Raw genomic sequence first — 26,630 nt, 5'->3', positions numbered from 1 at the left:
GGCAGATGAAAAAACGGTAAGAAGTTTGGCCCCTAGGAGCTATTATGCCACCCTTAGCCACTGTGCTCCTGTGCCCTAAGTCCTGTCCCTCCAAGGCCAGGAGGTGTACATACAGGGGGTATGTCCTGAGTTCTGACAGAACCCGTCCTGGGCTTTATCCCTGGTGATATGCAGTCCACTGTCCAGAAATCCTAACAAGTCACAAAGGTGTTCAGTTTCTTCCAATTTGTGCAAAATACAAGATGAATAAAATCAAGGCTCCCCTTTCAGGTCAGCATCTTATTAAACAGGTAAATAAACACAAACCTGTTTGTCTTTTCTGCTATGAACATTATGAAGACATTCCTGTCCTATGCAGACTACCTCGTGGAATCATAACTATTAAGGTGGGGTGACCCTAACCTGGTGCTCCTCTGGTGACACAGTGGGGAGCGAAGTCACCAGCTGGCTTTTTCTGCCAGTCCTGTAATAAATTCAGTAGAAACATTCCCTGTTCTTCCAGTGGCTGGCACCATTGAGCTGGGCTGGGTGAAGACTTCTGTGTTGTATGGGCTCCCACACTGACTTCCTGCTGCTCCACACCCAGTGCCAGTGCTGACCAGGACAATAGGCTGTGCGGTCCAGGATGTGGAAACAGTGTGTCCGGGATGCCCCACCCCTGCTGGTCACATTACTGCGTTTCCTGCCTCTCTTTCTATTCACTTGCTGGAGTAGAGGGTGCCTCAGAGTGGGAGGCCATGCAGTCCTGCTAGTGAATGAGTGTTCTTTACCACTTCAGTTCTAGCCCAGTTCAAGCAGATGCCCACAATCTTCTACAGAACCTACCATGCTCTGTTCCCCAGGACAAGGATCTAAATCCCACCTCTCTCCCCAAATCCATGAACAGCTCTCTGCCTACCGTCTGGGTGCCTGCTCATCTCCTGGTCTTTAGGGTTCAGAGATGCTATCTCCCAGGGGAGTCCATGGGTCTCTTTCCCATCCATGATAATTATTAACACTTTGTAGGGTGGCTACAGCTCCACACAGTTATTGTCATGCAGTTTCCAAGTCAGGGGGCTATGTTGGGAACAGAGCAGTTGGAGAGGAATCCCAGGTGGGGGCAGGGGTCAGAGTTGGTAGGGAAATGTCTCTCAGCTGCCTGGGGCTGGAGCTGGGCAGGAGCTGAGGCCAACTTCACTCCCATGAAGATCTGAGAAACTACATCTCGGCAGAGACACAGTGGCAAAGCTGGCCCTGCAGATCAAGGACCGTAGTGCCCCAGGCTGGTTTCTCAAGACCTACCATCTGCCTTCTCCACTGAACTGGCAGCCGAAGCTGTCACAGTCCCTCCTAGAAAAGTCAGCCAGGCTCTCTCTGCTGCCTCACTACGGGTGGCCCTGCTGCTTGCTCACTTTTCTCCCGCTTGCTGGCAAGGCGCCAGCTTTCAAGGGTCTGGCAATGAATGGAGCAAGAAGTCCAAAAAGATGTTTCATAGCCTCCAAGGGAAAGGGAAGGAACATGGCATTCTTTTGGGGACAAGATTTTGTTTTGAGGCATGATTCATTCTGGAGAAGCTAGACCTTGGAAAGGGGCCAGAAGGTGAGCTGAAATCTCTGGGAAGAGGGTGGGGGAGGCAAAGCCTTCCAGAAACCTATCTGTCCCTGGCTACCCCCAGCAGCCAAAGAAGCTCTTGGGCGCAGGGACACAGGCAAAGTAGACATGCACTCTTATTGACAGTTTGGTTTGAGGCTGTTCAGTCCCTTTCATTCCTTCTTGTACTTATGGCATAACCACATCCACCAAGTGCTGCTTTGGGAGCTGTGGATGGATCTGCTGGCTAGCTGAGGTACAAACAGCTCAATGCCTTTTGGAGCAGGCAGCAGGGCCCAGAGGATTTATAGAAGGAGGAGGAGGAAGAAGAGAGGGAGAAGGCGGTGAGTTAGGGGACAGGGGGTAGTGCCTCCATGTCACCAAAATGCAGCTCAGCCCTGCCAGTGAGGTTTTGTGTTCATCTTACTTCCAGGATGGTAGCCCTCCTAGTTGGTTCCAAACTAACATGCAGGGTCAATTCCACTGCCACCAGGCTCCTATCGACCCGTAGACAGCCAATTACCAGCTGGGTCACTGACCCTTTCCTAAGAGCATCTCTGGGGTCCACTCCAAAATACCCCGTCTCCTTGCCTGCCCCCTGGGAGGGAGTGTTTGTGACCTTCTTTTTGTAATTGCCTGACTGGTGCCACCAGGTGTCAGAAGCAGCCAAGCCTTTTGGGTCTTCAGGGCTTCTCCTGGAGCTTCCTACCCATGACTGAGGTGCCTAATGAAAGCTCCCACTTGGTGCAGGCGGCCTAGGAGGCAGGTGCTTCAGGGCTCCCTAATGCCCCAGGGCTGCACTGGAGTGGTGGATGCCCCATTCACCAAAACTCAGCCACTGTCTGGGTGAAGAGATGCCCATCTCCAGCTTCCACTTTGCCTCCCTACCATTCAGGAATTGAAGGATGGGGGACAACCTCAGGTGGTTTCGGGGTCCTTGATGGACTTTAGCATCCTCCTTTCTCCTTGACCTGCCACTAATTCCCAACATGCAAGGAATGTTGAAAGCCTCAGAGACATATTGCTGCCTTGGTGTTGCTATGGAGACAGCAACAGTTTCTAAGACAAAGCCCTTCCTTCTGCCTCCTGGGAAACCTGGTCTTTCTACAATGCTCATCCTAGGAAAGGCTAGTGAAAACTGGGTGTTTTCAGATGTTTATTCTTAAGGCTCTTCTCCACCAAGGAGAGGAACAGAAGGAGCCCCACTGTGGTATTTCCTGTCCTCAGCCAAGGAGAGAAGTCAGAAAACACAGGTTCAGAAGCAGAGAGAAGCCCACGTTCAGGTCACAAGTCTGCCTTCCACTCTCTGTTCATTCCCAGGCCTTCACTGCCAGATGGAATGCCCTCCAACCCTTCTTTCCTTAAGGCTGGGCACAGATGCCTCTAGAATAAATGAGACCCCAAATAACCTAAGCCTTTGGAGATGAGGGGAAGCAGACGCCGCCCAGAGCAAGTCCTAGACAGCTCCTCTTTCTGCACAGAACATCTTGTCTTCCGTGAGCCTGCCAAGATAAACTACTGCTATTAAGAAAGACGCTAGCTTGCTTTGGGGCCCTCACTGCTGGACCAACTTTTGGGGGGAATGGGTGGGAGTTTTCATCCAACACTGGCCAGGTGTTTAGTTTCAGCTAATTTCAGAGGAATTCAAAGCCATGGAAACTGAGTCTGGGACTTAAACAATATTTAGATTTGGAATTCTATGTCTCCACTGCAAATAGACAAGAGAGAGAAGACAAGGCAGTATGTCACAGCTCTGGGAGTCAGGGTCCCACAGCACCCCCAACAGCTGGCAATCCAAGTCCTGCCAGACAGGGCCACGGAGGCCAGTCAGGCTCCACAGGGGCTCACCTCATGATGAAGTTGTGCCCGTCCACATCCTGCCCATAGCCGGAACCCCGCAGGTTGCCCGAGTTCCCCACCACGGCACAGCGCCGGCACTGGTGGGGGTCTCGGAAGCGGTAGGGGTTCTCGCCCGGCACTATCTGGAACAGCTTCTCCAGCACCTCGTTGGTGTTATGTGACTTGAACTGGGGCTGCAACATCTGTGGAGGGGAGGGAGAGTGAGAGGAGGGAAGGCCTCTGGCCAACCCCCCGACCCTGCCTTACCGTCCAGTGTCTGAGCCACAGACCAGGCCTGTCACAGAGCAAGGATTCTCTGGGCAGTGAGGACCCTGCCCTCTCGTTTCTGGCTGAGTTTCACCGCCAGGTGCCCTGCTAATCATGGAGCTGCTCTGATGCAGCTGAGGGGCTCAGGGGTCAAAGTGCTGCTATGCAACACATTCCCAGGGGCATGCAGGCCTGTGCCAAGAGCAACTTCCCACAGAGGCTCCTTCCCAACCAGCCTACAGGGGGCACCCCTGAGACTTCGCAGGAAGGCGGGGTCACGGAAGCCGCATCCAGGGTTACATTCACTGGATACCTGGAACCATTCCTTGAGCCCTAGGGGAAACATAGACAGGAGGATGGATTTTTTCCAAAGTGAGAATGGCTGGAATAAAACTGGTCCCATGCACTCACCAACACCAGCAAGAACAGGAATCAAACAGCTGGTTATCAAAACCAAGAAGTGAGGCAGAGACGTCACTGAAATGAAGCCAGAGGTGGGGCTCCTTACAAACAGGCCAGGTGCCTCTTCAAAAGGAGCAATTTCAGCCAATTATTGCCATGGGGGTTTGGTGAGCTCAGAAAGGCCCAATTTTCCAATTCTTCAAGAGAAGCTGAAAATATGAACTTCTTGTGAAATATCCTGAGTTCTAAATGCTGGCAACCAGCACAGACATTTTAAATACATTAGGTGGGCTGGACTTGGCCCCTGAGTTACCAGTTGGTAAAGTCAAAACTAGGGCTGTAAGATGCTCTGTGGACTGAGCCATAGCTCCATCAGTTTGCAGTAAGCAGTGGCTGCTCAGAGAATGGATCTTCCTGGATAGGGAGCCTGGCTCTGAGACAAGAATTCTCAAGTTCATGGCAAAAGACAGTGGTTGTGGGGGAAGAGGGAAGATGCGTCTCAGCCGAGGAACATGCTTGGTGCTTAAACAGCAACCAAATTCAGTCCCTGTAGACAGAAGGCCTATCCGGAATCCTGTCCTGGCCCCATATTGCCACCACTGAGACCATGCCGCTGGGCAAACCCTGTGCATTCTGAACTCTGAATTTCCACTTAAAATGAAGGCTGTGCCCACAACAGACAGAACCCTTCAAGGGCTCCAGGCTGTCTTGGGAATGGCCGGTGAGGCTCCTAGTGACCTTGGCTCTGCAGACCTCAGTCCTTGGGGACTTTGACAGGTTCTCTGCAGTTGTTAGGATGAGCCTCATCACATGTGCTCACCCTTGCAGCTTCCCTGAGCATGAGAAAAAGGCAAAGTCGTCGTGCTCCCCATTTGCCAGTCTGGGAAACCAGGGACCATGAGCTGCTTTCCAAGGGCTCAGTGGGAACGCAGGGAGCCTGGGTTAAGAACTGGCATAGGTCCACCCTTGCCACAGGTGGTCACCAGATGGCCCTGTGGAGCCTGGGGAGTGAATCTCCAGAGATGACAGCGCCAGGTGGAGGGAATGAAAAGAAGCAGAAAGGCACCAGGACTCAGAAGGATGGGGAGGAGCAGCTGCCCAGGCCCCCAGCCCTTCCCTTAGCCCCTGGGGTGGTCTACAGTATTTTCTTACCCTAGTCTAGATGAAAATCTTTTCCAGCAACTTTAAAAAATCAAGGGAGTGGCCTTATTGGTGTTTACAATTACTTGGAGCCAACACTTAGAAATTAGGATATTTACAAAAAAAAAATCTGGATTTCTGGGTTCTCTTAAAAGGTCAGAAGATTCAGCAGCGTGGGCTGCATCCTTGCACAGCAGCACTTGCTGGAGCCAAGGGGTGGCTGCTCCTGAGGACAGGGAAGGCCTCTCCCCACTACTAAGGCCCTCTCCATCTTCTCTCCTGGCACCCATACTCTGTCCTGTGCTACCTGACTGAGCTGGAGGGTCTGGTCTACACGAGGCTTCTTCAGGCACCAAAAATACTAGTTCTCTCTCCTTCCAGACTAAAGCTCACTCTGTCCTTCAATAATCTGTGATCCTGGTATATGGCTCTGGGCTAATGGCCCTCCTACATTATCAGGGCAGCCAGAAGAGAGCCCAAATCCAAGTGCAGGCTCTAAGAGTGACTCTGAAACAGAGGGGACAGACCCCTGGAGAGGAGGGACCACAGCTCTCACCATCCACCACCTCTGGACATCCGGGGGGAGATCCATATTCTCTCGGGTCCAGACGGGGGAAATGTTGCTGTCGAAGTGGCTGTCAAACCAGTCGGAGGTGCCAGCGTCACCCATGCAGCGTCGGCAGGCGCAGCTCTTGCCTGTGAGCCCCTCCTTGCTGAGGCGCTGCAGGCCAGCATAGCCGGGCACCAGCTTCACCCGGTGGGTCCCACCCAGGGCCCCCGAGTCCAGGTAGGGCAGGGTAGCCATGCTGTGGTGAGAGTAGGTGAAGAGCAGGGACATGATGAACACCAGCAGGAAGGCTACGGAGAGGAACCACACCCGCAGGGAGCACTTCATGGTGCTGGCAGGTGAGCGGCTATCACCGTGGCCACTCCTTTCCCAGCCCACTGAGGGGCTGGCCACGGTGCAGCCTCCTTGTTCTGGCAGCACGTGCAAAGGGCATAGGGACACGAGCCCCAGGCAGGGTCCCTTGCCGCACTCTCCCTGAACTTAAGGAGAGCGCATGTAGGCAGAAGGGGCTCCTCTATCCCTGAGCCACTTGGGCACCTGGTTAGGGCTTCATCAGGTCTCTCAGTCACTAGCTGGGCCACAGAGGCTCTGCCTCTCCCACTGCCCTGCCCAGGGGAAGGTCAGTCCATCCCAGCCCTCTAGTCCCTTGGAATCGCTGGGTGCCAGCTCTGGGGGGCCCCCTCTTTGGCAGCTTGAAATGGTCCAGTCTGGAGCAGTCGGGGTCCTCGTGGCTCATGAGCAGACGCCGAGGCAGCCCCTCGTCCCCTGCAGCGGGGAAGTCCTAGAACTCCAACCACGACAGAGAGCACATGAGCTTCGGGGTGCCTGGATTCCATGCGAGAGTCGTCCCCGCCCTGGTCGGCCCTCCTGGCCCAACCCCTCTCCCACGGGAGAGGATCAGACCCCAGTCCTGAGAACCAGGAAGCTCCGTGGATATCAGAAAACCCTGATTCAAAGATCAAGATCCTCTTTGTCTTAGGTTCCGCTCTCTTCTTTCCATGGCAGGGGTTGGTCCCTTCTCTCGGTGCTCACAGCCCCATCCGCAGTTGCACAAGGGGTCACAAAGCTCCTCCACCCGCTGTGAGGTCCTCTGGGGCTGAGAACAGCTGCTGCTCGGCGGGGTGCTGCATCCAACGAAGTCTGGGTCAGCCAAGCATGTGCCGAGCTCCCTGCCAGGGCTCAGGCCTCCTTCCCGGGGATGCTGGCCCAGGCTCGGCGGCTGTTCTGCCCATCCCCACTCCCCTGAGGCCAGCCGTCAGCTTGCACTAGCAGTAATCCCCTGGCAGGTTCCCCCTCACTTGTCAGGCGCCTGGCTGCCGCAGCATGACCCTGAAATTGCAGAGAAGAGAAAGAATGTGCAGATAAATCACACACACAGGCGCTCCCCCAGCTCCACCCCCCAGTCCCAGAGGGGACAAAGCTAGCAGTGGAGGAGACGCCCACTTAACCAAAGGGTAGACAAAAGAAAAGGCTCTCCCCAGTAACTATCCACAGATACTATCGCTCTAAAAATCTCCCAGCCTCACAGGACTCACTTATTAGCCAGAAGGTAAACAAGGGATGTGATAAAGTGATTTCCCCAGAGCTGTGCGTCAAGTCTCTGGAAAGACCAGGTTTAGAAAGTTCTAGTCCAGCTGTGTGTAAATTTCAGGTGATCCCAGTAGGCTCTGAATACCGACTGTCAGACAGGGAGCTCTCCCTGCTTGTGGGAAGCCCTCCCGGTGAGCAGAGGGGCTGTGAACTGACCCTGGGACTTGCCCCTTTTCTCTCTGAGTGCAGATCATAGATGAGGCGATTCTGGGCCAGCTCAGTGAACCATTAACAATCCTCCCAGCTCTGCTGCAGCAGAGAGAACCGAACTGTGTCAGGGACCAGGATGCTGGGCATGGAACCACCACCAACCCGCCTTCTGGGATGTTACAGAGGAAACCAACTCCAGGCTCTCCGGTAGCACTGACAGCCTGGGGCCCCATGCTGCCCTGGCAGACAAGAACAGGAAGAAGGTTCCATTAGCAGGGCAGTTTGGGGATCAACTCTAAAGGAAGGAGTTTGAATTCGTGCCAGCTGCAGGGGAGCCAGAGCAAGAGTCAGAAAGCAAGCGGAGTCCCTGGACCCTGGCTCCACCCATGGAATCACTCAAGCCATCTCCTCTCCAAATCCAACTCTGCCCCTTACCTGGCTGGACCCTGGACCTCACAGTCCCACCCAGCAACCCCTCCTTGTGGGAAGCTCTAGCCAGCCCTTCCAGAGTCCTCGGGTTGCTGCCACCAGCAGCAGACACCGTCTCTCAGGCTCTAAGTTCAAGAACTCCAGCCACCCCCTCCTCTGGTGGCATCTCAAATTTCTGGAGCCAAGCCAAACCACAAAGCCATCAGGGAATGGAGCTTGCATGTTGTAATAGAGAGGACATCTCTGTGGGTGGGAAAATGATGCACACAGAAGTGGAGGAACTCGACTGAGGTCATGACTTCCTGAGTGGAAGTGAGATTTGGCTCCGATCTATCTGGCTGCAAGGCCTGGAATGGGCCAGGGCACCCAAAGAAACCCATGAGCTCCTGGGAACTCCCCAGGGGTCAGGGGCGAGAGGGAAGGAGAGACAGAAGCAGGCTTCGCAGGGTCAGGAGTACGCTTTGCCCTGTGACTCGGGGCTCCTGGCTCTGATCCACAGAGACTTCAGTAGCACTGGCTTAGTGTTCCACTGTACCCATTTAGCAGATCACACTCTAGGCATGGACTCTGGCTGAACAGTCTCTGCACAGGATGCCAGGTCATTCTCTTCCAGTTCTCCCTTGGCCCATTTCCATGCTCAGTGCCTAAGGAGAATCCTTCCAGCTCTGGTGTAGCAGAGAGAACCTGACTGTGTTCTCTCGTAGGGCCCTGCTCCCAGTTTCCTGTGACCTGAAGAAGGCTGGTGGCCCTGGGAGGCAGTGACTTTGCAGGCTGAGCAGGTGCTGGCAGTGACGGGCCTTGGCTGGGGAGCCCTGTACTCTGGGTGGGCAGCCCCACAGTGGCTCCTGAAGATGGGGGCTGGGACAGGTTGGCCCAGGAAGCTTCTGAAGGAAGTCACTGGCTCCTTGGGATCCTAAATACACGAGCATCTGAGGTAACCAGACTCCCATGCTGGGAAAAGGAAAATTCTTAGCTTCAACAATGTGTTTTAGAAGGAGCAGGGAAGGGCCGGCGCCATGGCTCAATAGGCTAATCCTCCACCTGTGGTGCTGGCACCCCAGGTTCTAGTCCCAGTTGGGGCACCAGATTCTGTCCCAGTTGCTCCTCTTCCAGGCCAGCTCTCTGCTGTGGCCCGGGAAGGCAGTGGAGGATGGCCCAAGTGCTTGGGCCCTGCACCCCATGGGAGACCAGGAGAAGCACCTGGCTCCTGGCTTCGGATCAGCGTGGTGCGCCAGCCACAGCGGCCATTTCGGGGGTGAACCAACGGCAAAGGAAGACCTTTCTCTCTCTCTCTCTCACTGTCCACTATGCCTGTCTCCAAAAAAAAAAAAAAAAAAAAAAAAAAAAAGAGAGAGAAAGCAGGGAAGGCAAAAAGCCTTGGTTTGGGAACCTCATATGCAGGCTGCTACTAGGAGCTTAAACTGATCAATTTTGTGTTGCGATCAAATGAAGACCCAGGGAGAGGCTAAAACATATCAGAGGCCCCTAGACACACCCCAAAACCCCAGAGGTGACCCTCATACATCTCATCTCCACCTGTGCATGCCCCACGCCCCTCACTGCCTAACTGGGGACTCTCCTTCATGGCTACTCTGATCATTCATAAAAAGCACACACACATCCTAAGCTAACTAGGCGCTCGGCATGGTGGGTAACCACTTTTTGGGGTGCCTGAATCTCATATTGAAGCACCTGGTTCTAGTTTCACCTCCTCTATTTCTGATCCAAATTCTTGCTAATGTGCAATCTGGGAGGCAGCAGGTGTTGGCTCAAGTACTTGAGTCCCTGCCATCAATGTGGGAGAACCAGCCTGGCACAGCTCCAGCTGGGGCATTTGGGTAGTGAACCAGTGAATGGGAGATCTCTGTCTTTCAGGGTCTCTCTCTCTCTCTCCCCACCCCTTCCAAATAATTAAATTAAATATTTTCTTTTTTTTAAGATTTATTCATTTATTTGAAAGACAGAGTTACAGAGAGAGAGAGACAGGTCTTCCATCTGCTGGCTCACTCACGGAATGGCCACAATGGCTAGAGCTGGGCTGATCCAAACCCAGGAGCCAGGAGCTTCCTTCAGGTCTCCCATGTGAGTACAGGGGCCCAAGGACTTGGATCATCCTCTGCTGCTTTCCCAGGTGCATCAGTAGGGAGCTGGATCAGAAGCGGAGCAGCCAGGACTCAAACCAATGCCCATATGGTATGCAAACACAGCAGACGGCAGCTTTACCCACTCTGCCACAAAGCTGGCCCCAAGTAAATATTTTTTAAAAAGTTAAAAAAAAAAAAAAAAAAAGAAGAAGCTTGGAGTGGGCATCATGGCGAAGCTGGTAAAGCCACACCCCTGACACCAGCATTGCATATGGTTGATGGTTCAGGTCCTGGCTGCTCTACTTCTGATCCAGCTCCTTGCTAATGGCCTCTGAAAAACAGCAGGAGACAGTCTAAATGCTTGGACCCTGCCATCCATGTGGGAGGCCTGGAAGAAACTCCTGGCTCCAGGCTTTGGCTTGGCTCAGCTTAAGCTGTTGCAGCCATCTGGAGAGTGAAACAGTGGATGGAAGATACCTCTCTCTCTGTCTCTCCTTCTCTCTATGCAATTCTGACTCTTAAATAATAAATAAATCTTTAAAAAAAAATTTTTTTTTTTTAATTTTTTGACAGGCAGAGTTAGAGAGAGAGAGAGAAAGGTCTTCCTTTTCCGTTGGTTCACCCCCTAGGTGGCCGCTACGGCCAATGCATTGCAGCTGGCGTGCTGCGCTGATCCGAAGCCAGGAGCCAGGTACTTATCCTGGTCTCCCATGGAGTGCAGGGCCCAAGCACTTGGGCCATCCTCCACTGCACTCCTGGGCCACAGCAGAGAGCTGGACTGAAGAGGAGCAACCGGGACAGAACTGGTGCCCCAACCAGGACTAGAATCTGGGGTGCCGGCGCCGCAGGTGGAGGATTAGCCTAGTGAGCCACGGCGCCGGCCAAATAATAAATAAATCTTAAAAAAAAAAAAAGAAAGAAAGCTTAAGTTGAACCCCAACAACAATGCTGAGTACAGTGTTCAATCTCACTTAGGAAACTCTCACCCCAGGGGGATAATGCAATTATTTTGTAAAAGTTTTATTCAAATATAATGAAGTGCAAAAATATTTCAGGGCTAGGCCTGATGAAAGTCACATGTGCATAACCAGAGTGATTAACCAATTTAAAATGCAGATTACTTCCACCATCCCAGAAACTTCCCTTCTTGTCGGTTCACTTTTCTGACTTCTGTCACTAGAAGCTGGATCTTCGCAGAGTGGAACTATGCATTATGGCCCTCTGTGTGTCAGATTCTTTCTGCTCAGCATAATGGTATGGAGATTTGTTCATGGTGTATGCATCAGTAGTTTTGTTATTTTTTCTACAGTGGGACATTTGCGTTGTTTCCAGTTCTTAGTCATTATTAGTCAAACTGCCATGAAATTCTTGTACAAAGTCTTTTTTGTGGACTCACATTCTCATTTCTCTTGAATAAACACCTGGGAGTGAAATTGCTGGGCCACATGGTAGATAGATGTATGTTGAACTTTACTAGAAATTATCAAATGCTTTTCCCACGTGGATGCAGCATTTTACGTTCCCACCAGTGGTGCATGACAGTTCTATTTACTACACGTCCTTAAGAGTCTCAATCTTTTTAATTTTAGGCATTCAGGTAAGTAGGTGTGTAATAGACTCTAAGAATGTCAATTACCAGGTACATATGAACATAAATGTGTACCAGGAGAAACGTACAAGAATGGAATAGCTGAAAACTCGAAACGCAAAGGTCCATCGGAATAAAATGGATAAATTGCAATACACTATTGCCACATGGAAAAATGAATGCACTGCAGTTTTAGACACCAATAGGGATGAATGACCAAAAAATTAGCATATTGAACAAAAAGAGTAATTCATGAATGAAAGCCCAAAGCATGAATCCATAAAAAGCTTAAAAAAATGCAAACCTGAGCACGACATTGTATACACCTTTACATACAGATAACAAAACAATAGGGAAAATCCATAAAACAATCAAAAATTCAGGAGATTCCTGAGGAGCCCAGGAGGGACCTCCATGGGCTTTGGGAATGCCAGAGAATACTTACCCTGAATCCATGTTTATTCTTTAATTTTTTAAAGATTTTATTTATTTATTTCAGAGGTAGAGTTACAGACAAGACAGAGAGAGAGAAATAGAAAGAAAGGTCTTCCTTCCGTTGGTTCACTCCCCCAAATGGCCACAATGGCCGGAGCTGCACCAATCCAAAGCCAGGAGCCAGGTGCTTCTTCCTGGTCTCCCACGTGGGTGCAGGGGCCCAAGGACTTGGGCCATCTTCTACTGCTTTCCCAGGCCACAGAAGAGAGCTGGATTGGAAAAGGAGCAACCGGGACTAGAACTGGCGCCCATATGGGATGGCGGTGCCGCAGGCGGAGGATTAACCTACTGCACCACGGTGCCAGTCCCCCCATTTATTCTTTAAACAGAACATATATGGGGACTGGTGTTGTGGCATAGCAGGTTAAGGCACTGCCTGCAAAGTTGGCATCCCAACTGGTTCAAGTGCTGGCTGCTCTGCTTCCAATCCAGATCCCTGCTCTGATGTTCCTGGGACGGCAGTGGAAGACGGCCCAAGTACTTGGACCCTTGTCTTCACCATGTCGCAGACCTGGTGAAGTTCCTGGCTCTTGGCTTTAACCTGGCCCAGCCCCGACCTTTGTGGTCATTTGGGGAGTGAAATAAGATCTCTTTCTCTGTCTCTCCCTCTCTCTGTGTCATGCTGCCTTTCAAATAAATAAATATAAATCTAAAAAGGGAGAGAGAGAGAGAGAGAGAGAAAGGACATGTATGACATATACTACTTGGAAGGTGTGATGATGAATTTCACATGTCTTCTTGCAGGACTACTCTACCTGCTGTGTGCAACCAAAGGGAGATGGCAGTATCACAGGGGTGGGGGGTGGGAAGTGTTGGTAAATATTCTACAGGATTTACCTGATGGGGTGGACAGAGGAGGTGGGATAAGGGGGAGAGGAAGACAGGAACCAGGGAGACCCGGGCCGTGGCCTGAGCAACGTGGGGGAGGAAGTGCACACAGAAAAGACCGTAAATTACCGAGGTCTGCTGGAAAAACCAGGAGTGTTGTGTGTGACAGGGTAAATTTAAGATGCCTTTTTGACAACAGGAGGAAGACACATATGTCTGAAGCACGGGTGAGAGCAGAGCTGGAGGGACACAGCTGAGAGTCAGCAGAGCACAGTTCATTTTTAAAACTACAGGCAGGAACAAAGGAGAGAGAGATGAGAGAAGGAGGCCTCGGACAGAGCCTGGGACATCCTGATGTCTAAAAGAGAAGCTGGCAAACAAACAGTCAGGGGAGAAACAGGCGGTGAGGCCAGGGAAACCAGCTCCGCGTCTGGGAAGCCAGGAGAAAGGTTCCCAGAAAGGAGGAGGAGCGCACACTGTCAAATCTTGCTGGACTTCGCACCGACCACAGGATGGAAGTCAGTGGTGCCCTTCACAATGGATACTGCAGAGGTAAGGTGAAGGTCGGAGGGCCAATAGCGAACGAAATGAGACTGGACATGGCCCAGTGCTGTGGCTCAGAAGGTTAAGTCTCTGCCTGCAGTGTCAGCATCCCATAAGGGCACTGGTTTGAGTCCTGGCTACTCGACTTCCAATTCAGCTTCCTGCTAATGCACCTGGGAAGGCACCGGAAGATGGCCCAAGTACTTGGGCCCTTGCACCCACGTGGGGGACCTGGAAGAAGCTCCTGGCTCCTGGCTCCTGCCTGGCCCATATCCAGCCATTGTGGCCATTTGGGTACTAGGCCAGAGGATGGAAGCTATCTCTCTCTCTCTCACTATCTCCCTCTGCCTCTGGCTCTCCTTCTCTTTCTGTGTAACTCTGACTTTCAAATAAATAAATAAATTTTTAAAATATTTATTTATTTATTTATTTGAAATACAGAGTTAAAGAGAGGCAGAGGCTGAGAGACAACAGGAGATTCATCTGCTGGTTCACTCCCTAGTTGGCCACAATGGCTGGAGCTGCACCAATCTGGAGCCAGGAGCCAGGAGCTTCTTCCAAGTCTCCCATGTGGGTGCAGGGGCCCAAGGATTTGGGCCATCTTCCACTGTTTCCCAGGCCACAGCAGAGAGCTGGATCAGAAGCAGAGCAGCCAGTCTTGAACTGTCACCCATATGGGTTGTTGGCACTGCAGGCAGCAGCTTTACCCACTACACCACAGCACCAGACCCAGTAAAGAGGCTGGACAGCATTAGTGCGCAGGGAAATGCAAATTGAAACTAGCACAAGATACCACTTCCCACCCACCAGGACAAATGACAACAAGCACTACTAAAGATACAGAGAACTGTAGTCCTCACACACTCTGGTCACCGGTGGGAATGTGAAATGGTGCAGTCACTTTGTCAAACATCCTAGCAGTTTCTCAAAAGGTTGAACACAGTTACCACAGGACTCAGAAATCCCACTTCTGGGCAAACACCCAAGAGAAATGCACACCTATGTCCACGCAAAACCTGTACGCAGGGAAATGTGGCAAGATAAGGCTCTGGTCCTATAAGAAGCTTCGAGTCATATTTCGCAAACTTGGGGAGATTACGTAACAACAAACGTCCCCTGAATGGCTGGTCCACCTCAAGACGCTGAGGCTGAAAAGAAACGGGCAGCCAAGAATCAGAAGGTCAGGGGCAGCAGGGGCCTTGAGGCGTGAATGAGGCTATGTCCCCCTTCTTCACCGAGCCGTCCACCAGTCAGAGGGAGACACTTGGGCAACGTCCACCCATACCAGGAACCAATCGGAGCTCAGAGTGGGCCCTTACCACCCTGCAGCTAGAGGGAAGGAGCAGTCGAATGAGAAGTAGGGACTGTTTTGGAGACTGGCAGAGGCGTGCCTGGTCAGATCCCAGGAGACCAGCCATCGAATTAACCCAATGAAGCACAGGATAGCACCGCCTTAGGCCAGCACAGGTGAACACAACCTTTTTGGCAGGCAGAGAAATGTCAACAGAAGGTGCTGAGGATGGGGAGGTGGGGGCTGCTTGCCTCTGGGAGCAGGAAAAAAGCCCAGCTCAAAACTGATGGCGCAGCTCACTAGACTAATCCTCCGCCTGCGGCGCCGGCACGCCAGGTTCTAGTCCCCGTTGGGGTGCTGGGTTGGGGCGCCGGGTTCTAGTCCCGGTTGCCCCTCTTCCAGTCCAGCTCTCTGTTGTGGCCCAGGAAGGCAGTGGAGGATGGCCCAAGTGCTTGGGCCCTGCACCTGCATGGAAGACCAGGTAGTGGCCATTTGGGGGGTGAACCAAGGGAAGGAAGACCTTTTTCGCTCTCTCTTTCACTGTCTAACTCTGCCTGTCCAAAAAAAAAAAAAAAGACTGATGGCACACCTCTTTCCACCCACTCACCCACTCACACACAGCTGAGGGGGCATCCCACAGCCTTGTTCCCAACCACACACAGTTAACGCCGATTACTCAGTTACTTTTGAGTCTCTGAGCATTTTTGAGCCCCTCCCCGGGTCTTCTCAGGAGTCCACAGACTGACAAGGTCAGCCAGGCGGAAGTGAAAATGCTTTAAAGCCAAGCCAGGTCTGAAGACTCCAAATCTAGTGCTCCTTCCGCTGGCCCACTGCCTTCCAAACAAGCTGTTCCCACTGACTAGGGGACGCCCATCGAAAGGGTCCCTCTGATCCCTGGCAACGCAGCAGCCTGATGCTCTCTCTGCCTCCAGCATTAGGCAACCACAGAGCAGCCCTGGGGGTCGGTCATTATCCAGGGGAAGAGACAGAAAGCTCATCCCTTATACACCCCTAACGCCCAGTGAGGCACGTCCTTGATTGGTCTCAGACTGGCTTCATCCCCTCCCTCAGGCTTGGTTAGCTGGAGTCATAGCATTGCAACATCCCACATTGCGACACTCCAGCCTCAGGCATGGGCCTCTCAGGGCCATCCTAGTGACTCAGGCTGTGTCTACACCACAGAGCGCCAGCCTCCTGCAGGGCACCCAGCCTTACTTAATACCTGCCCTGAAGTCTCAGCTCTGGTACTTCTGGTGCTGCCCAGAGTGGGCAACCAGAACACCAGAAGGCAGGAGCTGACACTTTTCTGGAAACCTAAGATTAGAACTCTAACTTTCAGTTGAGTTCTAGAGAAATAAACTGTCTACCTTGCAAGAGGATCAGTGCCGCACCCTAAAAAAACTGCCTGGAAGGGGAGCCGTGCTTGGGCCCTGAGGCATGGAGAGGGGAAGGAGAGGGGAGGCTGGGACACGTGTTCCTTCAGGACAACAACCTGCCCTGCCCCAGGCCTGCTCCCTCCAGGAGCTGCCACGTGGGATGAGTGTGTGTGCATGTGTGTGTGTAGTCCAGTAATTTGCTCTGCATATTTACATTGAGGCAGGAAGTAAAGTCTAGAAAAACAAGGTTATCTCAGTAGGCTGGCAGACAGCCCAGACAGAGTTCAGGAGACAGGAGGAAAACTGGGCCAAGGAACAGAATTGCTCTGCACCACAGAACACCTGTGGGGTGAAGCCCACGGGGCTCCAGGTGCTGGTGCAGTCCTGTTTCCTGTGGGCCAATTCTTCCCATCCGCCAGACCATTCTTTGCTTTGTATCTGATCTGATGGTCTACTGTTCTAAATACACGAGTTTAATCCACCACACTCACACATTTGGTCTGCCCTTACTAGCTTCGTGTTCTCACTTCTTTCTCTTCAGTTTCTTTTCCTGACTTTTGTTGGACTGACGCATTAGCTCGACCATTACCCCTCTTTCCCCCGCCTGGTTTGGAGATGGTGTTTTCCTTCTTTCAGTGATTATCTTAAGTGACTGCCAAACAGACCTTTACCTGATGAGGTCTACGGTTTTCAGGAGTACCATTATCTTGAGCAAGGCAGAGACGTGGCACGGTTTCCTTCTTTACCTTATTCTTCCTTGAGTATATGGTTACCAATTCCAGCTTTCCTTTTCTTAACATTAAAAGTCCAATTAGATACTGAATTTTGTTTGTGTGGTTTGCCATTGTGGCAGCCATTCTCTCTTCTTTTCCTGCCAAAATCATCCTACCTTGTACAGGCAAGCAAGGACCCAGTCCCCAGGAGATTACAGGCAACCCCGGCAAGCCTTGACTTTTTTTCCAAGATTTTTTAAAGTAAGTCTTTATTGTATCTAATCAATTTGCAGTCTTGTCTCTTTTCAAAATAAAAAGATTTATTTATTTATTCAAAAAGCATCATGAAAGAGAGAGACAGAGAAAAAGAGACATCTTCCATTCACCAATTGACTCCCCAAACGTAGGAAACAGTCAGGGGTAGGCTAAGCTGAAGCCAGGATTCAGGAACTCCAGCCTGGTCTCTCACTCTATTCTTTTCTGCCATCTAATGTCTATGAAACGTTGTATGTCAGTTCAACTTCCTTGGAATTCTTTCCCTCGGCAGTCTTTACCATTCATTCTCTTTATTCTTGTCTGCAGTTTTACTACAGTCTATCTAGTGACAAATTATTGATTCTGTGTGATGTTTGTGCTTTTCCTTCAAGTCTGAAATTCTGAGCCATTAGTTTTTCCATGTTATTCCTTTGCCTTGCCTTATCTCTCTCTGGAATCCCTACCAGACACACGCTACAGGCTCTCATTCTGTCCTCCTGCTGTGTGCTGCTTTCCAGGTGAATCCCTCAGTATTATCTGCCAAGTTCATGAATTCCCTGTGTCTAACCTACAATTATCATTTCAAATTCTAATGATACTATTTTTCATTTCTAGAATTTGGGGATATCTTCCTTTTTTAAAAAATAAACATTTATTTATTTGAAAGGCAGAGTTACAGAGAGAAGGAAAGAGATATTCCATCCACTGGTTTGCTCCCCAAATCGCCACAATGGCCAGAGCTGGGTTGATCCAAAGCCAGGAGCCAGGAGCTTCTTCTGGGTCTCCCATGTGGATATAGGGGCTCAAGGACCTGGGCCATCTTCCACTGCTTTCCCAGATGCATTAGCAGGGAGCTGGATAGGAAGTGGAGCAGCCAGGACTCGAAAGGGCGCACATATGAGATGCCAGCACTGTAAGTGGTAGCTTTACCCACTACACAGCGCCAACCCTAAGATTTTCTTTTTTAAAAAAAGATCTACTGCGGCTGGCATTGTGGCATAGCAGGCAGAAGCCACTGCCTATGATGCCGGCATCCCACATGGACGTCGGTTCAAGTCCTAGCTGATCCACTTCTAACCCAACTCCTTGCTAATGGCCTGGAAAAAGCAGCGAAAGATGGCCCAAGTGTTTGGGCTCAGGCCACCCACGTGAGATATACAGAGGAAGCTCCTGGCTCCTGTCAACTTGGCCCAGTGCTGGCTGTTGCAGCCATCTGGGGAGCGAACCAGTAAACAGAAGATATTTCTCCTCTCTCTATCACTCTTTTCTCTCTCTCTCTGTAACTCTGACTTTAAAAATAAATAAATAGGGGCTGGCACGGTGGTGCAGCGGGTCACTGCCCTGGCCTGAAGCGCTGGCATCCCATATGGGCGCCAGTTTGAGACCCGGCTGCTCCACTTCTGATCCAGCTCTCTGCTATGGCCTGGGAAAGCGGTGGAAGATGGCCCAAGTCCTTGGGTCCCTGCACCCGCACAGGAGACCCGGAAGAAGCTCCTGGCTCCTGGCTTCAGATCGGTGCAACTCCGGCCATTGCGGCCATCTGGGGAGTGAACCAGTGGATGGAAGACCTCTCTCTCTCTCTCTCTCTCCTCTCTCTGTGTAACTCTTTCAAATAAATAAATCAATAAATCTTTTAAAAATAAATTAAGTACCCTTTTCACCAAGATGGCGCCGAAGGCGAAGAAGGAAGCTCCTGCCCCTCCTCAAGTTGAAGCCAAAGCGAAGGCCTTGAAGGCCAAGAAGGCAGTGCCGAAAGGCGTCCACAGCCACAAGAAGAAGAAGATCCGCATGTCCCCCACCTTCCGGCGGCCCAAGACGCTACGCCTCCGACGGCAGCCCAAATACCCTCAGAAGAGCGCCCCCAGGAGAAACAAGCTTGACCACTCTGCCATCATCAAGTTCCCCCTGACCACGGAGTCGGCCATGAAGAAGATAGAACACAACACCACACTGGTGTTCATTGTGGATGTCAAGGCCAACAAGCACCAGATCAAACAAGCTGTGAAGAAACTCTATGACATTGATGTGGCCAAAGTCAACACCCTGATCAGCCCTGACGGAGAGAAGAAGGCGTGTGTGCGGCTGGCTCCTGACTGTGATGCTCTGGACGTTGCCAACAAAATTGGGATCATCTGAACGGAGTCCAGCTGGCTAATTCTAAATATATGTTTTTTCACCATATAAAATAAATAAGTAAATTAAGTAAATAAATAAATAAACCTTCAAAAAAGAGACTTATTTATTTATTTGAAAGGCAGAGCAATGGAGAAGGCGAGAGGGACAGAGGGAAGAGAGACAAAGACAGAGCTCTTCCATTTGCTTGTTCAGTCCCCAAAGGCACGCTACAGCCAGGGTTGGACCAGGACCCAGGAACTCCATCTGGGTCTCCTATGTGGGTGGCAGGGGCCCAATTACCTGCATCACCTTTCATTGCCTTCCCAGGTATATTAACAGGGAGCTGGATCTGAAATGCAGCAGCCAAGACTCAAGCTGGCACTCCAGTACGGGATGCCGGTGTAGCAAATGGCAGTTAGACCCACTGCGTTACAACAATGGCCCCTCCAGAATTTTTAATAGCTACTCTTTAATAAACACATTTGCTTCACAGTCTCTTCTTCCTGTAATGTATGTAGTGTTCCCTTATCTAGCTGAAGGTCCTAAACCTACTTACTTGTTGCTCTGTTACTTTCATTTCTTCTGAGGTAAATTCTTTTATTGATTCTTTGCTTCCACTGGTTTTCTTCATCTGTTACAGAACTCAAACACAAGCTCATCTTAACTTTTGCATTTCATTTTCTCTCCCCATTGAAGGGTTTAAACTCACGGTGTCTCCTTGAGATCCTGGTCTAGAATCAAATTTTGCGGCAGCAGCTCAGCTTGGGTCTGAGCTGTAACCATCGCTAAAATAAGCCTCAGCCCCAGGAAATGGTCAGTGGCAACCCTTTCCAGCCTACTTTCAGGCAGCGGGTTCAAGGCACACACTGGCTCTACTCCCAAGCCTCTGGTGGAGCACCCGAGAGCGCTGTTACCCCAGACTTCTGCTCTCAGAGGCACAGCCCAGCAGGCCTGCAGCTTTCGCCCTGCTGTCATCCTCGTGTTCCTGCTCCACTTCTCATCCACAAGGATGTTTATTATTGTGTGGGGTGGAGGGGAGGAGTGCACGGCTATTTTTAGAATGTTATCTTTTCATGTATTACTGCTATGTGTTTAGAGTATAAATTTACAGCGCCACTGGATTAAACTGTTCGTACCAGGGCCCTGGGGATCCCTGCCAATACCAGTCTCTTGGGAAGGGATATCAAACCATCTCTGATCTCCAGCCAGCACACCAAAGGAAGCAGACTGAGATACCCTGGGGCAAGCTGAGCAAAAGACCCAACGAAAACTATTCTCCCTTCCCCACCCCTGCCTTCATTCTAGTCCACACTGGGGTGGGCGGGGGCTGGGGTGTGTTGTTCCACAAACAGGATCACTCACTCAGATGTAGTCTGAGCACGCTTTCACTGATGAGGGCACTGTCAGCTGCCAGCCCTCTTCCATACCACCTGACCCATTCAGTCTTTCACGTGGCTAGTGAGAAATGCATTGCTGGCCAGATGGACACACTTGATGATAGGCCCATCTGATTCTCTTCAAGTCCCTGGCCCTCCCCCAACAATCAGCCTAAAGTTTCAATGTACATCAACTGAGTGGTAGATTTAAGAGCCAAATTCCAGTCCAGGCTGCAACCAACAAGGCCAAGATTTTTCACCAGTCAAAAGAGGATACCCAGGGGCCAGTGCAGGGAGTTGAGTCTCCACCTGCAACACTGGCTGAAAACCTGAAACACTGGAGTTTCAGCTGATTCACTTCCAATACAGTTCCCTGCTAAGGTACCTAGGAAAGTAGCTGAAGACGGCCCGAGTGCTTGGGCATCTGCCACCCATGTGGGAGATGCAGATGGTGGTCTAAGAGCCTGGCTTCAGCCTGGCCCAGCCCAGGCTGTTGTGGCCACTTCGAGAGTGAACCAGTGGATGAAAAGATCTTTCTTTTCCTCCCTCTCTCTTTCAAATAAATAAATAAATCTAAAAAAATTATTTAAAAAAAAAAGACAACATCTTGGTTCTCTTGGATTATCTCTATTACTGCCAATCACCTCTGACGTCAAAGTCATTGTGATCACCGCCATGGCTGGCGCGCTGCGGCCGGCGCACCGCGCTGATCCGAAGGCAGGAGCCAGGTGCTTCTCCTGGTCTCCCATGGGGTGCAGGGCCCAAGTACTTGGGCCATCCTCCACTGCACTCTCGGGCCACAGCAGAGAGCTGGCCTGGAAGAGGGGCAACCAGGACAGAATCCGGCGCCCCGACCGGGACTAGAACCCAGTGTGCCAGCGCCGCTAAGTGGAGGATTAGCCTATTGAGCCGCGGCGCCGGCTGTGATCACTTTCTTGCCTCTCTGATCTTTGTTACCTCTTCCTTGCAGCTGCTAATATATCATGAAGGATCTGCCCTCACTCCTTTTTGCCTTCACTGCTAGCATACCCACTATTCCCTTTCAAATCTATCCAGTTTCCTAACGTTCCTGGGAAAGCAACAGAAGACGGCTCAGGCCACTTCTGGATGGAGTTCTGAGATCCTTGCATCACAATGGACCAGTCTTGGCCATTGCAGACATTTGGAAAATGAAGCAATGGATGGAAGATCTCTCTCTCTCTCTCTCTCTCTCCCTCCCTCCCTCCCTCCCTCCTTCCCTCCCTCTCCCTCTCTCTCCCTCTTCCTTTTCCTCTCTTTCCCTTTCTCTCCCTCTCTCATTCTGCCTTTCAAACAAATAAATAAACTTTAAAAAAAAAAAAGTATATGAGGGGCTAGCATTGTGGCATACCCAGTAAAGCTGCCCCTTGTGATATCAGCATCCCATATGGGTGTCAGTTCATGTCCTGGCTGATCCACTTCCTATCCAGCTCCCTGCTAATGGACTGAGAAAGCACTGGAAGATGGCCCAACTACTTGGACCGCTGCTACCCATATGGGAGACTGGGAGCTGGCTCTTGGCTCCAGCTATCTGGGGAGTGAATCAGCAAATGAAAGATCTCTAACTATCTCTCTCTCTCTCTCTCTCTCTCTCTCTCTCTCCCCCTCTCCACAGGTCTTTTAAAAAAATAAATAGTCTGGGGCCAGCGCTGTAGCGCATTAGGTTAAAGCCCTGGCCTGCAACACCAGCATCCCGTTTGGACACCGGCTTGAGTCTCTGCTGGTCCACTTCTGATCCAGCTCCCTGCTAATGTGCTTGGGAAAGCAGCAGAGGATGGCCCAAGTCGTTGGGCCCCTGTACCCACATGGGAGACCTGGAAGAAACACCTGGCTCCTGGCTTCGGATCAGCTCAGCTCTGGCCATTGCGGCCATTTGGGGAGTGAACCAGTGGTTGGAAGACCTGTGTCTCTGTCTATCTCTCTCTGTAACTCTTTCAAATAAATAAAATAAATCTTAAAATAAATAGATAAATAAATAAATAATCTGGCTGTTGTGGCCATTTGGGGAGTGAGCCGGTGGATGGAAGACCTAATCTCTGTAACTGCCTGTGAAATAACTAAATAAATCTTTAAATAAATAAATAAGTACATGGGATGGGTGGTTGGGCATTGCAGCACAGTAGGTTAAGCCATTGCCTGAGATGTTCACATCCCAAATCAAAATGCGGGTTCAAGTCCTGAAGGCTCCACTACTGACCCAGCTCCCTGCCAAGACGCCTGGGAAGGCAGTGGCTGATGGCTCACGTACTTGAGTTCCTGCTACCATGTAGAGGACCCAGATGGAGTTCCTGGATCCTGGCTTCAGCCTGACCCAGCCCCTATTGTTGTAGGTATTTTGGGAGAGAAATAGTGGATGGAAGATATGTCTCTCTCTCTTTCCCACCCTCTCATTCTGCCTCAAATAAATAAAGCTTTAAAAAAAATAGTGTATGAAATGGGGCACCCAGCCGGCGCCACGGCTCACTAGGCTAATCCTCTGCCTTGCGGCCCCGGCACACCGGGTTCTAGTCCCGGTGGGGGCACCGGATTCTGTCCCGGTTGCCCCTCTTCCAGGCCAGCTCTCTGCTGTGGCCCGGGAGTGCAGTGGAGGATGGCCCAGGTGCTTGGGCCCTGCACCCCATGGGAGACCAGGATAAGTACCTGGCTCCTGCCATCGGATCAGCGCGGTGCGCCGGCTACAGCACGCTGGCCGCGGCGGCCATTGGAGGGTGAACCAACGGCAAAGGAAGACCTTTCTGTCTCTTTCACTGTCCACTCCGCCTGTCAAAAAAAAAAAAAAAAAAAAAAAAGAAAGAAAGAAAGAAAAAGAAAAAGAAAAAGAAAAAGAAATGGGGCACCCCTATTCATGGGGTCACAGTCAGGTTTCATAACAACGATAGCATTTCAGAGACCCACAAACCAGGATCTCCCAAGCCTCACTGCTCATGATCTGCCACCCTCCTGGGATTATGAACTAATTTGGATCAGAAGCCAAATGTGGCCCACATTTATTTAAGATCCTATACTGATCTTTTGTATCTATTTCCCTCACTTAAAATATAAATTCTAAGGGCACAGAGACCATGCTTTGGATTCCTGCCTCTTAACAGTGGGCATCAATACATGTTTTCCCAAATGAGTCTCTTCTCCATACGTAACCCCAGAAGAAATAATTGCTATGAAGAAATTCTTTGAAACTGTTTTTATCAATTATATAAGTTTGTAGAGGGACTGCAAATGACATTCTGCCCCACCTCCTGGTGCTGACAGTCTGGAAATGAGAGCTTTCTCCAGCTTCTCCTGGACCACCACCAAACCCGAGGCATCAGGGTAAGCCAGATTTAGCAAATCTGAGCCATGGGGAGGGTGTGTGTGCGTGTGTGTGTGTGCGTGCGTGTGTGTAGCTCAGGCAGCTGCCTGGACTGCAGCAATGATGCAAGTGCCCTGCTCTCTAGGCCGTCACAGCCACAGCTCAGACGGAGCTTTCTGTCACTCCTGTAAGAAGCGCAGGCCTCTGGCTGCAGTTTGCCCGGGCTAGGGCTTTCCAGGTCGTCAGGTCTGTTCACCTCAGCTCTAAGCCTCTCAAAATGAAAAAAGCGCCTAGAAAAACTTGGACTCAGAGTCTGGCTTTGCCCCTGTCGGCTACTATTTTGACTATTTGACCTTTTTCCGGGGTGTCCTTACCTATAAAACGGGAATGCCACCCATCTCAGAGGGGTTCTAGGAGGGTTGGAGGCATAAAGCTCCTAGCTCAGTGGCTATCTGGGCAGACTGAGGGCCACAGTTCTGCTGGCCCCAGCCTCAACTTGGGCAACCACTCCTGGACCCCAGCCCTGGACAGGCACCCAGGCACCCTAGCCTTCCTTGGGCCCTAGAGCTTCCTTCCAGGCCAACTATAGGCACTGCTCCCTCACTCCACCTCCCTGGCATTGGAGAAGGCTGAGGCCTCAGGGCCAGCTCTGCCTCAGCTGACCTTTGCCCTCAGGCTGAGCACAGAAGAGCGCCATGCCCATCCTCTGACAGAGCACACAGATCCTAGCCCTGTCACCTCTTCCCCAGCCTCCACTTCATGAGACCACGCAGAAGAGAAGCCTAACGTGAGCAGCTCCTAAACAGCCCCTGTGGTCCAGCCCACAGGCGTCCACCGCGGCGAGATTCTCGAGAAGACAAAGTTAATGAGGGGTGTCTCTCTAGGGCTGAAAGCCCTAGACATTAAGAAAGGCAGGAGAGGGCTGGCGCCGCGGCTCACTTGGCTAATCCTCCGCCTGCAGCACCAGCACCCCAGGTTCTAGTCCCAGTTGGGGCGCTGGATTCTGTCCTGGTTGCTCCTCTTAAAGGCCAGCTCTCTGCTGTGGCCCAGGAGTGCAGTGGAGGATGGCCCAGGTCCTTGGGCCCTGCACCCGCATGGGAGACCAGGAGGAAGCAGCTGACTCCTGGCTTTGGATTGGCGCAGCGCCAGCCGTAGCGGTCATTTGGGGGGTGAACCAACGGAAGGAAGACCTTTCTCTCTGTCTCTCACTGTCTAACTCTGCCTGTCAAAAAGAAAAAAAAAAATAAAGAAAAAAAGAAAGGCAGGAGGTAGGAAGAGACACGTAGGTGGCTTTGCAGACTTTTGGAGGAAGCAGGGTGTGGGGTAAACAAAGGGCAGCCAAGGAAAAGCCAGAGAAGAGCCTGGACCCTTGGGGGTTTGGACCTTCGTTTCCCACTTCCACCCTCCGACTGCCTCCAAGGTCAACTGCACTGGGGCACTGGGAGTCTGCTCTAGTTTCCTTTAAAGACAGGGTTCAGAGCACCAGGTGGTTTGGCTTATGATTCATCTCCGCTTATAATTCTGATCTCAGTCACATCACGGATGTTTACCGAAGGGCCACCGAGAAGCTGTCAGGGCCCTCCTCTCCTGTGCTTGCCTGAGTATGCCTCGAATTGCAAGAGAAAAGCCGAGGGCGTGTGCATTCAACAATTATCTATTGATTCCCACCAAGGAGTGGCGGCCAGCAAGGGCAGAGCCTTAGCCCCTCCATCGGGGGCTGTATCACCAACCCCGGAGCAAGCCCTCTGTCTGCGGCTTTGAGGGCCCTCCCTGACAATTAGGCCAGCTTCCTGTCTTGCTGAGGGGCAGAGTAATGAGGTTCCTGTTCTGAGTCTCTCTACCACCCAGGGCTCCTTGGCATCCGCAACCTTCCCCCAGGAGGGCTGCCCTCCCCAGGGTATGTCAAAGGGCAGCTGGCCTCTAAGACTAGCACTCCAGGTACCAACTGGTTTTTTGTTTGTTTGTTTCTTTAAAGATTTATTTAATTTATTTGAAAGGCAGACTCAGAGGGAGAGGGAGGGGAAGAGAGGAGAGCGGGGAAGAGAGAGGGGTCGGGGGTAGGGAGAGAGAGAGAAAGAGATCTTCTATCCATCTGTTTATTCCACAAATGGCCAGGGTTGGTCTAGGCCAAAGCTAGCAGCTTCATCTGGGTCTCCCATGTGAGTACAGGGGCCCAAGCACTTGGGCCATCTTCCACTGCTTTCTCAGTCGCATTATCAAGTTGCTGGATCAGAAGTGAAGTAGCCAGGACACAAACCAGCACCCATATGGGATTGCAGGCGGTAGCTTTTTACCCACTGTGCCACAAACTGGTCCCCGGTCCCAACTCTTTAATGAGGTGGAGCTGGTGACCTGCTCCCATGGCCTATCCCAAAGCCAAGACAAGCTAATGCACCGATCGGGGCTTTAGGAAGGAAGTGAGCACAGCTGTGTGCCTGGGGGGAAGGGCCACTCTCCTCCATCAAAGTCCCTCCTGGCTCTTCTCAGGATCTAGGACAATTTGATCCTGCCCACAACCTGTTCCAGTCCCTGGCTTTCCCCCACACATGTACTCATTAGCCTGGGTTTGAGAGGTTTTAGAAGAGACTCTCACTGTGCCCTTTCCAGATGACGGGGGAGAGGGAATAAGCGGTTTCTTGAATAACCTTCGACCCTCTCTCCAGGTGGAATATCTGCCCCAGCCAGAGAGACCAGGCAATAAAGTA

General features: G+C 51.4%; 2 protein-coding genes across 3 annotated transcripts in view; one reads left to right on the top strand and one right to left on the bottom strand.

Moving 5' to 3' along the window:
* ST3GAL2 (ST3 beta-galactoside alpha-2,3-sialyltransferase 2) overlaps positions 1–26,630 on the bottom strand; it is a 51,381-nt gene that overhangs the window by 7,071 nt on the left and 17,680 nt on the right. For both annotated transcript variants that reach the window (XM_002711715.5, XM_017342358.3), the window contains exons 2-3: positions 5,774–7,114; positions 3,418–3,611 (exon numbers count right to left, since the gene is read on the bottom strand). In XM_002711715.5, coding sequence (XP_002711761.1) covers positions 3,418–3,611; positions 5,774–6,112 — 533 coding nt within the window. In that variant the 5' untranslated portion in view covers positions 6,113–7,114. The remainder of the gene's footprint in view (positions 1–3,417; positions 3,612–5,773; positions 7,115–26,630) is intronic.
* On the top strand, positions 18,787–19,308 carry LOC138846804 (large ribosomal subunit protein uL23-like). The gene has a single exon (XM_070063580.1). The coding sequence runs from the start codon at positions 18,793–18,795 to the stop codon at positions 19,261–19,263; it is 471 nt and encodes a 156-aa protein (XP_069919681.1). The 5' UTR covers positions 18,787–18,792; the 3' UTR covers positions 19,264–19,308.

This window comes from Oryctolagus cuniculus, chromosome 18 (genome assembly GCF_964237555.1).
Source record: "Oryctolagus cuniculus chromosome 18, mOryCun1.1, whole genome shotgun sequence".
NCBI classification, from domain to species: domain Eukaryota; kingdom Metazoa; phylum Chordata; class Mammalia; order Lagomorpha; family Leporidae; genus Oryctolagus; species Oryctolagus cuniculus.
This window is presented reverse-complemented; position numbering and strand designations above follow the sequence as displayed.

What these genes read in the sequence shown, in the direction of transcription:
- LOC138846804 (XM_070063580.1), top strand. Translation starts at nt 18,793, where the DNA reads ATGGCGCCGAAGGCGAAGAAGGAAGCTCCTGCCCCTCCTCAAGTTGAA.